Source organism: Harpegnathos saltator, unplaced genomic scaffold (assembly GCF_003227715.2).
Source record: "Harpegnathos saltator strain DR-91 unplaced genomic scaffold, Hsal_v8.6 scaffold277, whole genome shotgun sequence".
Classification (NCBI taxonomy): Eukaryota; Metazoa; Arthropoda; class Insecta; order Hymenoptera; family Formicidae; genus Harpegnathos; species Harpegnathos saltator.
The window spans coordinates 167555-184439 of NW_020230069.1; the positions used below are offsets into that span (position 1 = coordinate 167555).

Genomic DNA, 16885 nt, shown 5'->3' on the forward strand with positions numbered 1-16885 from the left:
TGTCGGAACGTCGGTCCGTCGTCGAAGAAGTGCCGCTGAACGTCTATGGGCTTCCATGGGCCCCATGGCCCCGGGAATACGCGCAGGATACCGACATGACCGATCGTCGATGACTGACTTTGCGGAGCGGCGTTGGTTCTACGAAATTATTGTTGGATGATTCTTCCGCGAAGTTGCGAATTCACCGGCCCGAACGTATAATTTACAAATTATTGGAACACAATGTATCCGCATTTTTATCATCTTTCTCGGAAATTTATCACTATCGTATATAATATGACATGCGTCGAAAATAAAATTTACGAGAACAAATTGCTGGGAAGCGGCACAAACAAGTAATATTATGTAACAATAAGTTGACGATAGTAGGAGAGTATATCGATTTGACACAAACATAACGTTCACTTGTCAAACATAATTTTTATACCTTTCAACACACAAAAGTTATTAATTCTTTGACATATTTAACAACTTAGCTGTCAGTGACACATATATGGGCAAATAAATCTCGTGCCACTTTTGCTTTATGACACATATACATATAAACATCTTGAAAAAAACATATTTATACTATTGCGATGTGATTGCGCTTTGATATTTATATGTTTTTGGGGTCGCTGAATCCGAATCTGAAATCAGATTTTATAAATTCAAAATGGTGGATACAATATAGCGGTTGAAAATTCGAAAAACACTTGGATTTCTATAAAAATTGGTATCTTGTGGTTATTGAAGTCTCTGAATATAAATTCATCGGTTATTTTCGATTCGCCGTTTTGAATTGTAAAAATCTGACAAGATTCGGTTTCAGCGATTTGACAAACCCCGAATATCGGGTATCATTAATATAAAATAAGTTTTTGCGTTTTAGTCCGCCATATTGTATCCGCCATTTTAAATTTTGGAAATCTGACATCAGATTCGGGTTCGGCAACCTCAAGAACCCTCGAGTGTCGGTGATCATTCAAATAAAATAACTTTTTGTTTTGGTATTGGTATTTTTGTAATGGATCCGCCATTTTGAATTTCAGAAATCTGATTTCATATTCGGATTCAGGAACCCCAAAAACCGTTATAATGAAATTTGGGTGTAGTTTTGAAAAAAAAATCCAACACACTTTTGGCACGAAAAGTTATTTTTCACTCGATTGCTAAGCGGTTAAACAGATAAATTATTATCGTGTCAGTCTTAATCATAATATTTTCGCCACAAATAAATAAATAAGTAGTGATAAAGTTCACAGTTAACCAGATTAACATATATGCATAAGATGTAACTTACTTATATGCAAAAAATAAATACAAAAAATAAATATATTTCTCTCGAGAACATGATCGTACAAATGTGCATACAGATGTGAAATTTTATCCGAGATGAGGTTGCTGTCTCGCACGTGAGCGTTTTCGAGGAATTTCGCTCTATATAACAATCCAATTGTCTCCGCATGCGTCTCCTCGTTTCTAAAATCACAGTCACGGCAAACTACTGCTTTGAATATTTACGTCTACACGATGTGTTTCCACTTTGAATGCATTATTAATAGATAAATATTTGCCCACGTGTCTCACGTCAATTCCACCAGCCGATAATGATTATGAAGTCATGATTCTGGTTATATAATCATGATCGAAGCTGATGGCCATGTTACAGGTAAATCCGCAGGCATTTCAACGCGGCAATGGCTCGCAGAAAAACACAACGCCATATCGCGGAAAGATACATTTTCTCGCCGAGCGCGTAGAGAGTTGCCCCGGGTTGTCCTCAGTACGAGATCGGGCAATTTTTCTGGTCCGTGCGAATGAAGTACGCTCTGCTGATGTTGCTCTTGTCGATGACTTGATACGCCTTCTCCAAGACTGGGATCGGAGGCTTCGGTTCCCGCGTCAAGATCCAAACGTTCCGTACGCTGCGGAAAGAACGCATTATAATTTTAGGGATTCCGACGGGCAATCGCGTCTCCTCGCTCGATCTAGTCTTCTTCTATGAAAATCTACTCCCTCAGGAGAAAATTACGCTAAGCGTTTCTAATTACAAACAATGCCCTTTCTCCCGCGCGCGCCTTCCTCTTCCACATCTCAGACTCACTTGAACACTCCGAGATTCGTGCAGCTCCACACCACGGCGTACGACTTGTAGTCCGAGTCTAAAACCCAATAAGGCGCATCGATCGGCAGCGGCAAGGATGGAAAAGTGACGGTCAATTTAGGGTCATCGGATCTGCCGATTAACCTGGCGATGCCCTCGATACTCGACGCGACGCCGGTTCTAAAGATGGGAGCAAAATTATTCTTCCGCGAAGTTGCAAATTCACCGGCCCGAACGTATGATTTACAAATTATTGAAACACAATGTATCCGCATTTTTATCATCTTTCTCGGAAATTTATCGCTATCGTGTGTAGTATGATATGCGTCGAAAATAAAATTTACGAGGAAAAATTGCTGGGAAGCGACGCAAACAAGTAATATTATATAACAATAAGTCGACGATAGTAGGAGAATATATTGACCGATTTGACATAAACATAATGGTCACTTGTCGAGATGGACAATCGCTGGCAGAGGTGACTCCTCGTTCTACTTAGCAGTCGCTGTTAGTGAGAACAATGAAACGTGCGCTACACTCACAGCGCAGAGATCTGCTTGTTGACGATGTTCACCGAGCCGCTCTCGCTCATATTGTAATTAGCCGTCACGCATTTTCCGCCAAACTCAAACAGGGCGAAGTACCTCTCGACTTCGTACCATTTGCCTAAATACTGAAAGAGATGTATAAAAATCTGTATTACGAGTATTTACTCCTCTGCTTCAACTGGACGAATGTATTGTACAAAATCGACTCTAGCTTCTAAAATTTGTATCTTCCATTTACGTGATAAATTAAACGTGACGAATTAAACATGATAAATTAAAAAATTTATTTTTATATCATAATTATTAATAATACATGTAAAAATATAAAAGTTGTCCAAGTGTAAATGTAAAAGTAATAAATAAATAAATATTAGTAATTATTATTAATTATTAATTAAATAATAAATAAAAATAAGTAAATCATAATATTTAAAAATAATAAATAAACGTTAGTAATAATTATTAATTATTATTATCAATATTTATTATTATTAATAATTATTATTAATATATTTTTGTTATTTTTATTATTATATTTTTTATATTATAAGTATCAACTTATTATTATTTATTTCTATATTATAATTATTAATAATTAATATAAAAATATGAAAATTGCCCAAGTGTAAGCGTAAAAATAATAAATAAATTAATCATTAATAATTATTATTAATGATTAATTAAATAATAAATAGAGAAAGTATATAATAATAAGCAAAAATAATAAAGAGATATTAGTAATAATTAGTAATAATTATTAATTATTATTAATATTTACTCGTTACTTTTATTATTATATTTTTTCATATTATAATTATTAATTTATTATTATTTATTTTTATATTATAATTATTAATAATAAATATAAAAATATAAGAATTGCTCAAGCGCAAGCAAGTGCGTACGATCTCGGTACTCACCCTTTTGATTTCGAAATTTGGCATCGTTTCCAAATCCGGGCACACTCCCAAGAATGGCACTTGGGCCATGGCCGCACTCGCGAGGAGTAGGATTGCAAGCAGTCGCGACATTACGCCTTCTGCGGAGAAACGCGATGGAATTATTCGAATTTCCTTCGCGCGTCGGACAATGCGGACTTCTCGAGTCTGTCAGCGCGCTCCGGCACGCTCCTGAAGAATAACAATATTTCGCGACGTCGCTACCGCGCTTTCGAAGTGCTCCGTTATTCGCGCGGACTCGGAACAGCGAGGTAATTAACGAGAGCCATCGCGCGCTCTTTTATACCGCATTATCGCGCACTTTTTTACAATGACAATGCCTTCGCGACGCGGGATATATCTGCGCGGCACGTGCATAAGGAGCGTAGCACCGATTGACTCGCCGGACTAGTTTTTACCATTAACGTTGTGCATATCCCGCATCGATTGAATGCAAATTACCATCACCGGCATATAGGAAGAATTAAAAACAATATTTCATATCAAGTACCGTTTTTTGTTCGAAGCGTTGTCGCACCAGCGACTTGAATTTTTAATGCCGCGCTCGAGTCTGTCCTCTTCAACAACACGCGCGGCGATGACGTTATTGGCGCGCAAGTCAGTTCGAGAATTCTCCGCTACGTGGATTATTTAAATACGACCGACCCGATTTCTCATTATTGCACGTGTCTGATTGCTCCGGCGAAGCACCATTCGCGTACAAGTAGATCAATGGTTGATTTGTCAAAATGGGAACTCGATCGAAAATATACGAGATGGGAATAGACGATCAAAGGGACGGCCAAACCGAATACGCGCGGTATCGGTCTCGCAATCTTAATCTAAATGCACCGCTCACCTTGGTAACCTTGACGATCGTGTATCCAGGGAAGAGATACGCTCGGAATATCAATTTGCCGGATTGACAAGGGTTGACGTTGAAACTCCTGGCGCGACGAACCGTTCGCAGGTGACTGCGCTTCCTGCTCTTTCGTTCGCTTCGCGTTCGCGGCGACGGACCCGTGAAGGTTGACTGGATGCGTTTGGCAGAGTTCTGTCAGTTAGTGGGTCAGTAACGGTATACGCCCGGGGTTCAAGAAACCCGTCTCGAATTTGCCATTGACCAATCGATGATCGACGGTTTCGAAGACACGCGAATCGTTTCGAAGTCGGACACGGTGGACCACTTCCGAGCGATTTTTCAATCGCCTTCACGTGGCTCTCGCGACAATCGCCGATAAAAATCTCGACACTGCTTCACGTGCAAATGGGACGAATATCTGGGAAACGGTGAGTCGATTAATGTCAACGTGGACCGGTTTGCTGCAGACGAAAATGTTTCTTGAAATAAAAGTTACGATTGAATGTACGCGATTGTAAAATTGAACACACCTATAAATTGCAACCGCTCGGGGCCGCTCGCGAATTCGATACTGATGCACCGCGAATAGAGACGAATTAATTTTGGATAACTTTTGGTAACCCGGTTATAATAGAAATATAAGCGACACGATTAAAAAGAAGAAAAGAAAACATTGGTTGGAAATGCTAACGCTGGAAAAACGTTCTCTCTTGCGTTGCTTCCGAGAGCACTCGGTTTTTGCGCAGGATATCCTCATGTCGTTAAATTCAACGAAAATATTTGGGCATTCAAGTATTGAAAATATTTAAAATTCTGCCCCTGATGAATTGTTTCGTGCACTTGAAACGCAACGAAAATCGTTTCGCGAAGCTGCCCGTTCGCTGCCCGTCCGGTCGATCAAACAAATGTGTCTTTCATTCGGCGAACTTTGTACTTAATTCCACAAATTTCCACGCTCGCGAGTTTAAATTGATTAAGTTGATTAAGTATCGATGTCGTCGGAGAACGCCCGATTCTCTTATATAATATATTACACAATATCCTCAGACCGACGTCATTATCGTTAAGGCGGCGAGATTAAGCTACCCGCGACGCGAGAGGAATAAAAATATAGCCGTTACATGACCCGCTTCTATTTGTTTATGAGGAGAGAACAAGCGCCGCGTGTGTGACACATTTACTGGTTTTACGCGCCGGCGCGGAAAAGACTTTCAAGAGAGCTCGAGAAAACGTATTTTCTCCCGCATAACATATTCGCGGCGCGCAAAAATCGCGACGACTCTCGCGGGACGCAACACGATCGATAAAAAATGAATATCCCTATCAGCGAATCATCGGCGATTCGTCCGCGCTTATCCGGAATAGATTTCATGGTAATCGCGTGTCGACGCGCACGATAATCCGCTTCCGAGTCGCGACGATTACGCTCGTAAGCCACCAGCAAGCAGCAGCGCAGAACAACGGCCGAATTTCATTGGAACGCTTTTTTATAACAATTTATTTGTCTTTGTCTTTTTTTTACATTCGTCCTTTTTACATCGTTTTCTTTTTACATTACGTAAGCCTATGTAACAAAGCGCCTCGGCGACCTCGGCTCGCGTGCCGAGCGACGGCGTGCCTATGGAGCGTCGCACACAGTGCCTTTGTGGCACCCAGGCGAGGCTGGTGCTCCGGATGAGGAGACCGCTACGAGCCCAGGACGTCGATAACCCCCATGGACATGCCCCGCCAGCAGTGAACTAGCAGACCACGCGTTCCAGCGAACGACGTTTCTAGGCAGTCTTTTCCGTCTCCTGCGCGCGCTCGCTCCGCTCGTCCTGCGCGCTCTCCGCGGCTTTCTCCTCCTTCACCTCGACGATGATCATTTTGTCGCCGGCGTCAGCGCTCTCCTCCTTGATCGCCTCGGCTATCTTGAGGATCCGCTCGGGAATGGCGAGCGGCTTCGCGGCTTCCGCGATTATCTTCGGGATGTCGGAGGTCGAGGGCGCCGCCTTATCCTCCGAGACGTCGGCCTTCCCCAGGAGGTTTACCTCATCGTCCACGGCGCCCAGGGCGACGGCCGACCTGGCGTCACCGCTCTCCTCACTCGTCTGTTCCGGCTTCTTCTTCGGCGGCTTCTCCGTAGCCGGCGTGTCCAGGTACGCGCAGTCGGCCTGGTCGGTCTTCACGAAGAAGGTCTTCGAGATCTTGTACTTGTCGAGGACGCCGTAGGCCTGCCGTAGGTCGGAATAAGAATCATGTCGGTTAACTTGAAGTAAGTACTCGAGCGAGCGAGCGAGCGATTGCTCAATGTGCTGATTGGCGACTACAAAATATGGAGCCGCGAGATGAGATTGATATAATTATATGCGGTATTAATTAGCGATACAGAAGAACTAAGACGGTAGATAACGATGCTAATGCTAATGCTGTCCAAAGCCAAAGGTGCCTTCATGACAACAGTTCGAGGTCCAACTCCAACCGCTTTGCGACTTGACCCGCACGCGATCGTCGATTCGCAACGACGACGTGACGGCGCCGACGACTTCGAAGCGCGACGTTTCGGTGAGTCATCCGTCGATTCAAGCTCCCTCGCTATTATGTCGCAAATAGATGGTCTGTTCTTTTTAGCTGCACTACTGAACTGGTGCAATAAGTGAGAAAAAATATAGTTGTCTCATTCTAACTTATTGCACTAGTTCCGCGGTGCAGCTGAAAAGAACAGACTAATTGTCTTATCGTGCGTCAGCATTTCGAGCAGGGACCAAAGTTCACGGCTAACACGAGCTTTTTGCACGCACTTCATTTAATGATCGGCGAGCATCTTGTGCATCAGCAAGTCGCGGGTGAGAATGAGGGAAGGTTAAGCTCGCGCTTACATTTCTACGGTCGAGCGTACCTTTTGCAGCACCTCGCCAGGCGGTATCCGCTGCCTCGTCATGACCCACGCGTTCTGCGCGTGAACCGGGCCGATACCCTGACAGCTCCACAAAACGGCGTACGAGTCGTAGTCCGTCTCGAGCACCGAGTACTTGGTCTCGGGGGCCAGCGGAATTGTGTACCTAACCAGGAGTTTACCCTCCTCGGCTTTCGAGGCTGCCGGCTTAATTTCACCCTCCAGTATCCTCTTGATGCCGGTGCTGAAGAGCAGAGCTGTCATTAACGGGGATCGCCATGCCGCGCGCGCGCGTCGCGTCGTGTAATCGCTCTTCTTCAACGAAACTGATCGGCCCGATTCGGGCGCGCAGCTCGGGTACTCACAAACGATTCGTAACCTGATTGCTCACGCGGTACTTCCCGTCGGCGCCTCTGGTGTAATTCGTCATGACGCATCGTGACACCACTTCGCTGAGCTGGAAGTATCTCTCGGACTCGTACCAGACACCCATGAACTGTAACGACAGTTGTTGAACAGGTTAATCTCAATTAGCATGATCGATGGCGCATCCGACAACCGAGCGGAGGAGCTGCAGAGGATGAGTGCTCGAGGGGAGCGCCGCGTCGACAAGGTATACGATTATGAAGATGAAATTAGTATAATTACGCATGTAAAAGATAATACGAATAAATTAATCTTTACTGAACGGTAGTTTCACAGGATGGCTAATAAGTGCCCGAGCTGATTTCACGGCGATAATCCCGTGACCAAGTTTATGACAATAACTTTACGACCAACTCTGATGCATGAATATTGACCGTGTGCGACTTTTACGATCTCACATCCGCTCGAGAGTCGCGGTAATGAAGTGAGCCAAGTGTAACAGCGGGAGCTATAAAAAGTACGAGCAAAGCGACGTGATAAAATAGAATGGAGCGATGGGAAAGCGGTACGCACCCTCTTCAAGTCGAAGTTCGCCATAGGCACGTATTCCGGACAGAATCCCAAATTCGGGATCTGCGCGCTGGCGCAGGCCAGGAGCGAGAGTGCTAGGACGACCTTCGCGAACATGTCTGATGACGATCTGCCTTGGGTATCCGCCGAGGCTCCGATCTTATATACATTAAGCAGGAGCGTTGACCGAACGGTCTCATACCCCCTCTGTGTTGCCCACGTGTTGGTACTCTTACGGTACTCTCCGTGGCCCGAGAGCCTGGCCGTGCAGACGGTGGTCATTGGTCAATGATGCGCCTACGAATCTCTTGGCAAGCTCGATTGGCGACCACCAGGAACCAGAAATGCAAGCTCCATTATGCAACTACTGGACAAACGGTACTTCCAGATTGGAAACGCCGCGGTCCCTTCGGGGACCGCGGCGCCGGCGGAGCGAGGCCTCCCGGCTATTATACCGCTGGAATGCCGGATGATTCTTCGAACCGAGCGCGAGGTTAACGGATTGGATGAATTCTAACCCGCCGTGAGCGCGTGTCGTTCATATTCGCGCTAATTAGGAGCGCGATCGTGAGATAACGATGGCTGCGCCGCGCCGCGCCGCGCCGCGCCGGCGGCGGCGGACTTCTCGAGTCTCGTGGGGCGTCGTAACAGTCTGCTGCTTCTTTCGCGCGCAAGCGAAATGTATTGGCAAAGTGTGCATTACATAATAATAATCGTGATAATAATTTCTCATTTCTTTATGATAATACATAAGCGAGCGCTGCTCGCACAAGAACAAACCAGACAAACGCAATCTCTCAAAATTCGTATCGCAATCCGCGGGACGGACAAAAATAGTAAAATAAAAAATAGTGAAATAAAATAAAATAATAGTAAAATGAAACAAAAATAGTAAAATAAAATAAAATATAAACAAGATGGAATATGTGTGAACGAAAAGCAAAATACAGAGAAATGACAGAGGTAAAGAATTTGCGGTAGCGCTAAAAAGAGAAGGGGCTCGAAATTTGCATCAGATATACGTATATGTGAAAAAACAGACCCATTCCATGTCATCAAATATTTCTGATTATCATCAAACGTGTATATTACATTTTTGATTCACGAGGGAGTGCAAAAATATTCATGATAAATTTCCCTTTGATCACGTCGCGCGTGTTTGATCGGTGAGATGAAATAACCGGTGTGCAATCATTCTGTTTACAGGCAAAAATTGCATGAGGTCATTACGTGTCATCGTTAAACATTAAAGGACGGCACTGGTGGTACTGCTCGCAACTGCTCCGAAAGCACCGATGATACATCGCCATCTCTCTGCACGAAGCTCATCGGTCTCGAGGTGGCCGATCAAGGCCCGACGGCGTCGTTGCTTTTCCGTAGTCATTCATAGAGCAGGTTTCTCGCGCGTATTTACGTTGCGAGACAAGCGTAATCCGGCGCACACAGGCACCTCTGGACAAACAGAGCTCTCACGCGGAGTACATTACAGAGTACCGCCCCGTTCCGTCGCGGTGTAATTATGCAATCGACACCGTCCGGACGCATACGGCATACGCCGTCTCGCTGGAACGTAGCCCACTAGTAACGGGTCAGGCAGTGTCTTTTCTTTTTGTACAAAACCAAAGAGTCCCCGGACCGTTAGCCGACAACGCTGCGCGTCTCTCCGGGTATTCTTTGGGGATCCCGATTCTCCGAGACGGCGGACCGCTATGCGCCGTTTAGCGAGAACGACAATTAGCCGTTCCACGTCGATCGCCGGTCGATCATCCGGCACGAGCTTCGAGATTCTACGGCCTCGTTCCCGAGAAGAATGATGAGGCGAGACCGAACTCGGGCCGGACGTGTGACGTCAGGCGTGTCGATATTGCTTTCGGTGCGGCATACTTTATATGAGCTGTGATTAAAATGCTTCAACATAAGAAAGGAAGGAATCAAGAAACGTAAAGTACGAGGTGTAATTCTACAGCTGCAAAAGCAGGAGGAATGAGATTTTACATGTATAGATACGTAATATGTTGTTGTTGTTATTATTATTATTATTATTATTGTCCGGGAAAGTTTAGGTCGAGTAGAAGTTGAAAATATTTTTTTTTCTTGAAAGAAAAAAATGTAATAGAAAGGTAAATATATATTGAAATAAATTTTTGTCGATAATGACGATTTTGCGAGATGAATAAACAATGGAAGAGAAAAGAATATCGTTTTTTATCTGTGGTCTTTAAAAATGCAACTTTTTTTTGAGAAATGTTTATACATAGACAGATGAGTGTGTGTGCGCGCGCGCGCGCGCGCGATGAACCGCGATAGTTTTTGCAAGGGAGCAAAAGAGGGAAATTTGTATAATACACACAGTTTCTTCGATAACGCTCGCTTCTGTTTATCTTTTCGTACACAGTTTCCAACTGAATTAATTTATTTCTCGTAAACCTATGAACACTAAGAAAGCGCGCGGAGCTCGCGCCCCGCTTGGAAGATGCTTAATATCTACAAGGTTTACACTCCCCGGATGTCTAAGGTGAGAGAAAGAAGACGCTATCCTTGCACAGAACAGCAGCACGAGAGAGGTGGCGATCGTAGAAGGAGAAAACAAGAAGAGGATCCACGCGCCTCCGTGTTGCTCCCAGAAAATTACTCCGATTATTGTTCTTACGTTCGTTAAACCTCCTCCTTCAGATTATCATTCGACCAATGTCCGATTACGTCCCACGTGTAAAAGACTCACACACATCCCGAAGAAACGTAGCAACAAACAAATGTAGTCGCACCGAAGAAAGTATCGTCTCTTTTCACATTTGCGATCCGCAATTCGAGATCTTTGTTCTTCTTCCTCGCCCCCTCCCTCTCCCACCCACGAAAGGGACACCCGGGTGCACGTGCGTGTGCTAAACATAATTAATTAACAATACATTAATCTGTAGTGCGTAAATCTAGTGCGCTTACGGCTCGAGAAGAGGAGAGACGACTGGAGTCGGGAGCGTGGTGAGGGTAGTGAGGGTGGGTAGGGGAGAATGGTGAGAAAGCTGATCGCTTAAATTACTTAGGCGACTCGCAAAATCATTCCTCGTCGGTTCTTTCTTTCCTATAACCGTCCTTTCTTTCTTTCTTTCTTTCTTTCTTTCTTTCTTTCATTCTTTCTTTTGTTCCTTCTATCCTTCCCTCCTTTCTTTCCTTTCGTTTCTCTTTCCCTTTCTTACGGTTGCAGCCTTCTTCCGGGTCACGTCGAGAGCCACGAGTCGCGCCCATACCATTTAACGCCCCGCGGCATCGCACGCTAAACAATAATTACTTTAGTTTTATTATCATTTAGTATCACATTACGTTCACTGTTTTGTGCTGGCCGTTTTTGCCTGGCTTTGCGAGAGCGCACACCACCCCTCCAACCTCTCTTTCTGCTCCGTTCTTGTCCACCCGCCGTCGCGACGGCGCGACGGTTCCCGCGAACGACGCGACGGGGAAAAAGTGAAGAAGAGAGAAGACGTACCGATCGGTATATTTCCACCCCGAGTGATCGCGATCGCGAGGACGTGCGGTAATGCGGGAGCAACAGAGAAAGATAGATGCGAAGAGAGAGATAGAGAGAAAAAGAAAGAGAGGGGGAGGGAGAGACAGAGAGAGAGAGAGAGAGACAGAGAGAGAGAAAGAGAATACCGGTTGGTCGTGTTTGCAGGAAAAATAATTCGTTTTCCTTTACGATACGCGTACGCTTCATTTGGATAGCGGATATACGAGACGCTCGCCGAGGCAGAGAAAAAGCGAGCCGTTAAGAAATTTACATCTTTGTCTTTTACTCGCGCGATTTTCCTTCTTGTGGGATTTGCGTGACAGATTTAAACTAATTAATGTACACTGTCGAACCATTTTTCTTTTCATCTTACTCTTTCCGTTTATTTCTTTTCGATACGATCAATATAATAGTTAAGTATACGTTAAGATCGTGATATCTTCGAAGTACAATTCGAAGTACAGTTGCCGTTTTAAAACTTATAAACGAGAGAATGGAGCTGTGCGAAATGTCACGTGTTCTCGTTTAAGAAGAAAAATTGTGCCGGTCGCTCGTGCCGGCCGCATGCTCTTGACATGACGAGTTTTTCTTTTTCTTTTCTATCCTTTCTTCCTTTTCTTTTTTTTTATATAAAAATGTCTTTGGTGTGAACGTATCGAAACTACACTTCGCCAGAGCGTACATATTCTTTCCTTTCCTTTTCTTTTTTCTTTAATTCTCCCCGTACAATCTTCCGCTCATTTTGCATTCACAACTGTTAGTTCCTTCTGTCTGTTTCTTCTCAAAACATTTCGTCGGTGAGTCGATTCGAGTTTCCTTCGTTTCTTCTTTATTCGTCTAAAAATTCGAGCATCATCGAGGTGGTATAATTCTTGTATAATTAAGGAGCAAAAAAGAGGTCGAGGTCCTTCAAGGCACCTTAGGTAATATAATGCCTATTTAGAAGAGAAAATAATAGAGAACATGACGTCCTGCGTCAAACAAAAGTGAGATTAAAGAAAGAGAAAAGCTACTAGATACAACAACTTAACTAGCCTTAGCGAAACTTGAGAATTTATTCGAATAAATCTTAAGGCTTTCTCTACGTGAATTAATCGATATTCTTCCGTTTCCTAAGCGAGCTCTCTCGTATCGTCATCTTAAACGCCTATTGTCTCTTAAGCCTATGAACACATGAAATCACTGCCCAATCGACCAATTTGGACCCATTTGACAAGGCACTCGAGTCGCTGAGTTATACCGAAGGGTATGCGTGTGTGTGTATGTGTATGTATGCATGCGCGTACACACACACACACACACACACACACACACACACATATACACATCTAGAACGGGGTGTCGGGACGTGTGGATGAGGAAGAAGCGGGAGCGCGTCAGATGTGGTAGACGGAGTTTTTCAACACGGCAGAACATTAACAACGTCGACATTTACTTGACAACAAATCACAATCAACAAATTATGAACGTTTGTCGCGGGCAGAGCCGATACAATGTTCTCTTTCATCGTGTTATCGTTACTTTGACAAGCTCGTTTGTTCTTCTTCATTTCGGCGCCCCGACCGAATACCTGCGCGTGTTCCGCAACCGAAACGTATTCGGCTCTCATTGCGAGCAGTTGGTTAGTTCGAGGCGATTGGAGGGCAGGACACCTAATATCTACCTAAGACAGAAATCGGTGGAAAGTTGCTTGGTCCCTTTGCAGTAGCGTGAAATAAATAAATTCTAATCCGTTCGCTTCGCATTTTTTCTATGTAACATTATTTACATTGTTCATGTGTGTATAGTGTGTGCGTGTGTGTGTGTGTGTGTGTGTGTGTGTGTGTGTATGCGTGTTTGTGTGTGTGCGTACGTACGTCCGTACGTGTGTGCGTGTGTGCGTGCGTGCATGTGTGTGTGTGTGCGTGCGTGCGTTTGTATGTGTGTGTGCGCGTGTGTGTGTGTACGTCTATGTGCGTGTAAGGGGGGCGGGATGTGATTAGTCGTACGCGTTGAGGTAAACGGGACGTCTCTCCGGATGCCACGTGTCGCGATTAAAATAAAATAACAACAAACATAAACGCAACAAAGAGACCGCGTTTGATGATCGCGAACTCGTCGGGATTCGGCGCGTCACGATATAATTGACTCTCTGCACGTTCATTGTCCTCCATTGTACTTTTCCCAGATTGTGCTCGACGACCGCGCTAGTAATCGCACGCCTCGGGTCGCACGTCGAGCACTGACAGAAGCTCCTTAACGTCATATCAATCGCTATCGTTTTCGTTTGTATACGTAATAAAATATCTCGGGAGAAGTCATCGGTAAGCCGGCTCCGTGAACATTTCGTGCGGACGATCCTTTCGAAAACTTTGTTACTTTCCGTTTTCCTTCTCTCCTGCTTTTCCTATTCTTTTCTTTAGCAAAGGCGCGTTTCCGGTGCTGCGTGTCGTCTGTCTTCGAAGAAACCCGACGAGAGACTCGACAGATCCGTAAGTTATTCTCTCTCTCTCTCCCTCTCTCTCTCTCTCTCTCTCTCGGATCGTGTCACCTCGCTTAGGAATTACGCGTTTAAACAGATTGAATCTGGATTTAAAGGAACGTACATTTCTTCGTCAGACACCACGACACCATCGTGCCTCACGCGTACGTGCTCTTTGTAGTGCTTTCGTGTGCGCTTCGCAGTAGCGTTCGATCGATGAAACGAACGTCCGAAACGAATGGCGATCCCCTCGGATTGCGTGCGAATTCAACGCAACGATTTTTGAATAGCGCACAAACCGAGAATCGCCGCTGCGAGGATTGCCTACACATGCACTTTCCACGCGGCAAAGGCACTTTGTGCTCCTCATTACACACAGACCAATGTTAAAGTGTCGCTCAGAAACGTTACAATTTCTGAAAGGTACCACGAGTGACCGCAATCAGAACGCGCGCGCGATATTTAGCAAAAATACCAAATACGCGTGTGCGTTCCGAGAAAAGTTTGTCTAAATACAATAAAAATTTATCTCCTCGCATGCCACACACATTTTATAATAAATTTATTTTTTCAATTAACGTATTCATTCGGTTCGATCCACTTTAACAATTACCGAAAAAGATTCTTGCCACCAGATACAGATCCGTCGCAAAACTTATCGGGGAAGAGAGTATTGCATTTTTTGTTTTTCTTTTCTTTTCTTTTCTCTCGCGCAGCTCTAAGATAACTTCTTCAAAGTGGTCTGATTAGCGACAGAGAATCCCAACCTTCCTCTAACGATCTTTGAGGAATGGTAGAAAATATCGCAGGACTCGTCATATCGCGTTCACGGAGTACTCCTCAGCACCGGATGGCCTTTGATCTTGTCGCTAGTCGCGTATATGTAGATTCTTGCTGAGTAGCATATTGTTGTGCGGCCCCGACAGATGCCTAATGAGTTCTTGCAGACTGTCGAAGCTTAATGAGCAGAAGCAGCACGTAAAGGTATTATCGGGCGCGGCTATCCGACTCCTGTGCACCGAGCACAGATGCTTCAGCAGATGAGCCTTTTGTTTGAACATAGCGACACAAATTCTACACGCGAATGGCTTCTCGCCCGTGTGGACTCTCAGATGAGTCTTCAGATTCCATGACATGCCGAATTGCTTGCCGCAGTAGGTGCACCGATAATCTCGGACGGGGGTGGACTTCGGCGGGTCTTCCGTTGGCGGCGGCGGTGGTGCTCTGCTAGGTGGCAGAGTCCAAGCACTCCAAGGTGGCTCAAGGACCGCCGCTGACGCAGGATCGGCGCTCGGCGGTCGATGTGACGCTCCTGGTGGTGTCACTGACCTATCCTGCTGCATCGATAACATGCGTGTGAGTAACAGAGAGACATTCAAGCGGAATCGTAATACGGGGGAAAAAGGTTCGATAAAGTTCGTAGGGTGACAAACAAGCTGAATTCCACGTGACGGAACCTTTTCGTAAGGTCGAGACTGAACAAAAGCTTGGGAAATTAAATATCCCCTTAAATAGAGGCTTTGCCTTTCGAATAATTGGTTTTCCTTCATCAAAGAAAGGAGAAGGAAGTACTTGTATGATGATGAGATCGCGGGGAAAACTTTGTTTATCTTGAACGCGTGTTCCGAAGTGTTGGTCGAAAGTACAAATAGTCGAATATGGATTACCAGGTACGGTGGTGCCGAAACACTCAAGGGATGTGGCGCTTGCAACCTCCTGGGCGTTTCGAATCCGGGATTGAAGGGTACGAATGCCGGGTTTTGTGCGGGAGCGTTGTGGAAGCCTGGCCTTCGCTTCCGATGAGGCGTCACCACGTACGCCTCCGCCGGTGCGATCGGCAGTTCTTCAGCTTGCGGTTTCCCGGCATCTAAACCTAACGCGAGCCGTGTCGCTAGCTGTCTTCTCCTTTCCTCGACCTCCTCAAGAGATTCTCGCCTCTCGAGCAACTGCTTTTCGGACCTGCAAGTACGCCACTCTGAAGATTTCTCCCAAGCTCTCAGTCTCTTCCTTACGGATACAATTATCGAACAAATGAAGAACATCTTGCGCTCTTGTCGAACGTCCGTGTAGAATGTTTCTCGCATCTAACATATTTGGCCTTATGTTAACCTTACGTAGTGTATGTTACTGTCTGCTATGTCTGAATTGATTATACGAAATTTATTGCATAAATTGCAGGATGTGGACGCGTATCGTTTCGAAAAAATGTGTATCGGAATTTAAAAAGCGAATCGATTTACCGGAAAGCCACGACACCGAAACAATCACTCGAAGTATAATTTCATTGAACCATTGCAATTGAAATCTCCCCGAGCAAAAAATTGTTAGGGCCATCCTTATGAAGCCTGATAAGACCCTGATAAGGCTGAAAGTAGGATGCTCTGAAGAGATGCCATATTATCACCGATCAGGCCCCGAGATAGATCTTTTAGGAATATCTTAGGTTTTACGAAATGAGGCTTTAATAAGGAGAACTGATGAAGACTATAGAAGAATTATTTAGGGATGCCTTAAATTTTACGAAATAACGCTTTAACATGGAAAACTGATATGGGCCTTAGAGGGATCTTTTAAGGATGCTTTAGATATACAAAATCAAATTTTGTTATAGAAAATTAACAAGATCTGAAGCGTGTAATAAAATTGTCATAGTATTGTTTTAGTAGATACGCTCTAT

General features: G+C 44.7%; 3 protein-coding genes across 6 annotated transcripts in view; all 3 read right to left on the reverse strand.

Annotated features, from left to right (window-relative positions):
- Window positions 1–788: 788 nt before the first annotated feature.
- Window positions 789–4614, reverse strand: LOC105186822 (apolipoprotein D). Its single transcript, XM_011147300.3, has 5 exons — window positions 4432–4614; window positions 3555–3673; window positions 2629–2759; window positions 2087–2266; window positions 789–1907 (listed from the first exon to the last, which is right to left on the reverse strand). The coding sequence occupies exons 2-5, from the start codon at window positions 3663–3665 to the stop codon at window positions 1763–1765; spliced, it is 567 nt and encodes a 188-aa protein (XP_011145602.1). The 5' UTR covers window positions 3666–3673; window positions 4432–4614; the 3' UTR covers window positions 789–1762.
- Window positions 4615–5914: 1300 nt separating this feature from the next.
- Window positions 5915–8580, reverse strand: LOC105186821 (uncharacterized). The gene is made up of 4 exons (XM_011147299.3): window positions 8249–8580; window positions 7675–7805; window positions 7313–7553; window positions 5915–6647 (listed from the first exon to the last, which is right to left on the reverse strand). The coding sequence occupies exons 1-4, from the start codon at window positions 8525–8527 to the stop codon at window positions 6207–6209; spliced, it is 1092 nt and encodes a 363-aa protein (XP_011145601.3). The 5' UTR covers window positions 8528–8580; the 3' UTR covers window positions 5915–6206.
- Window positions 8581–13688: 5108 nt separating this feature from the next.
- The window catches only part of ken (zinc finger and BTB domain-containing ken and barbie protein), a 46831-nt gene continuing 43634 nt past the window's right edge, over window positions 13689–16885 (reverse strand). For 3 of the 4 annotated variants that reach the window (XM_011147296.2, XM_011147298.2, XM_011147295.2), the window contains 2 exons: window positions 15876–16167; window positions 13689–15545 (listed from right to left, as the gene is read on the reverse strand). In XM_011147296.2, the coding sequence (XP_011145598.1) occupies window positions 15078–15545; window positions 15876–16167 (760 nt within the window). In that variant the 3' untranslated portion in view covers window positions 13689–15077. The remainder of the gene's footprint in view (window positions 15546–15875; window positions 16168–16885) is intronic. The other variant, XM_011147297.2, reaches the window with a different exon arrangement.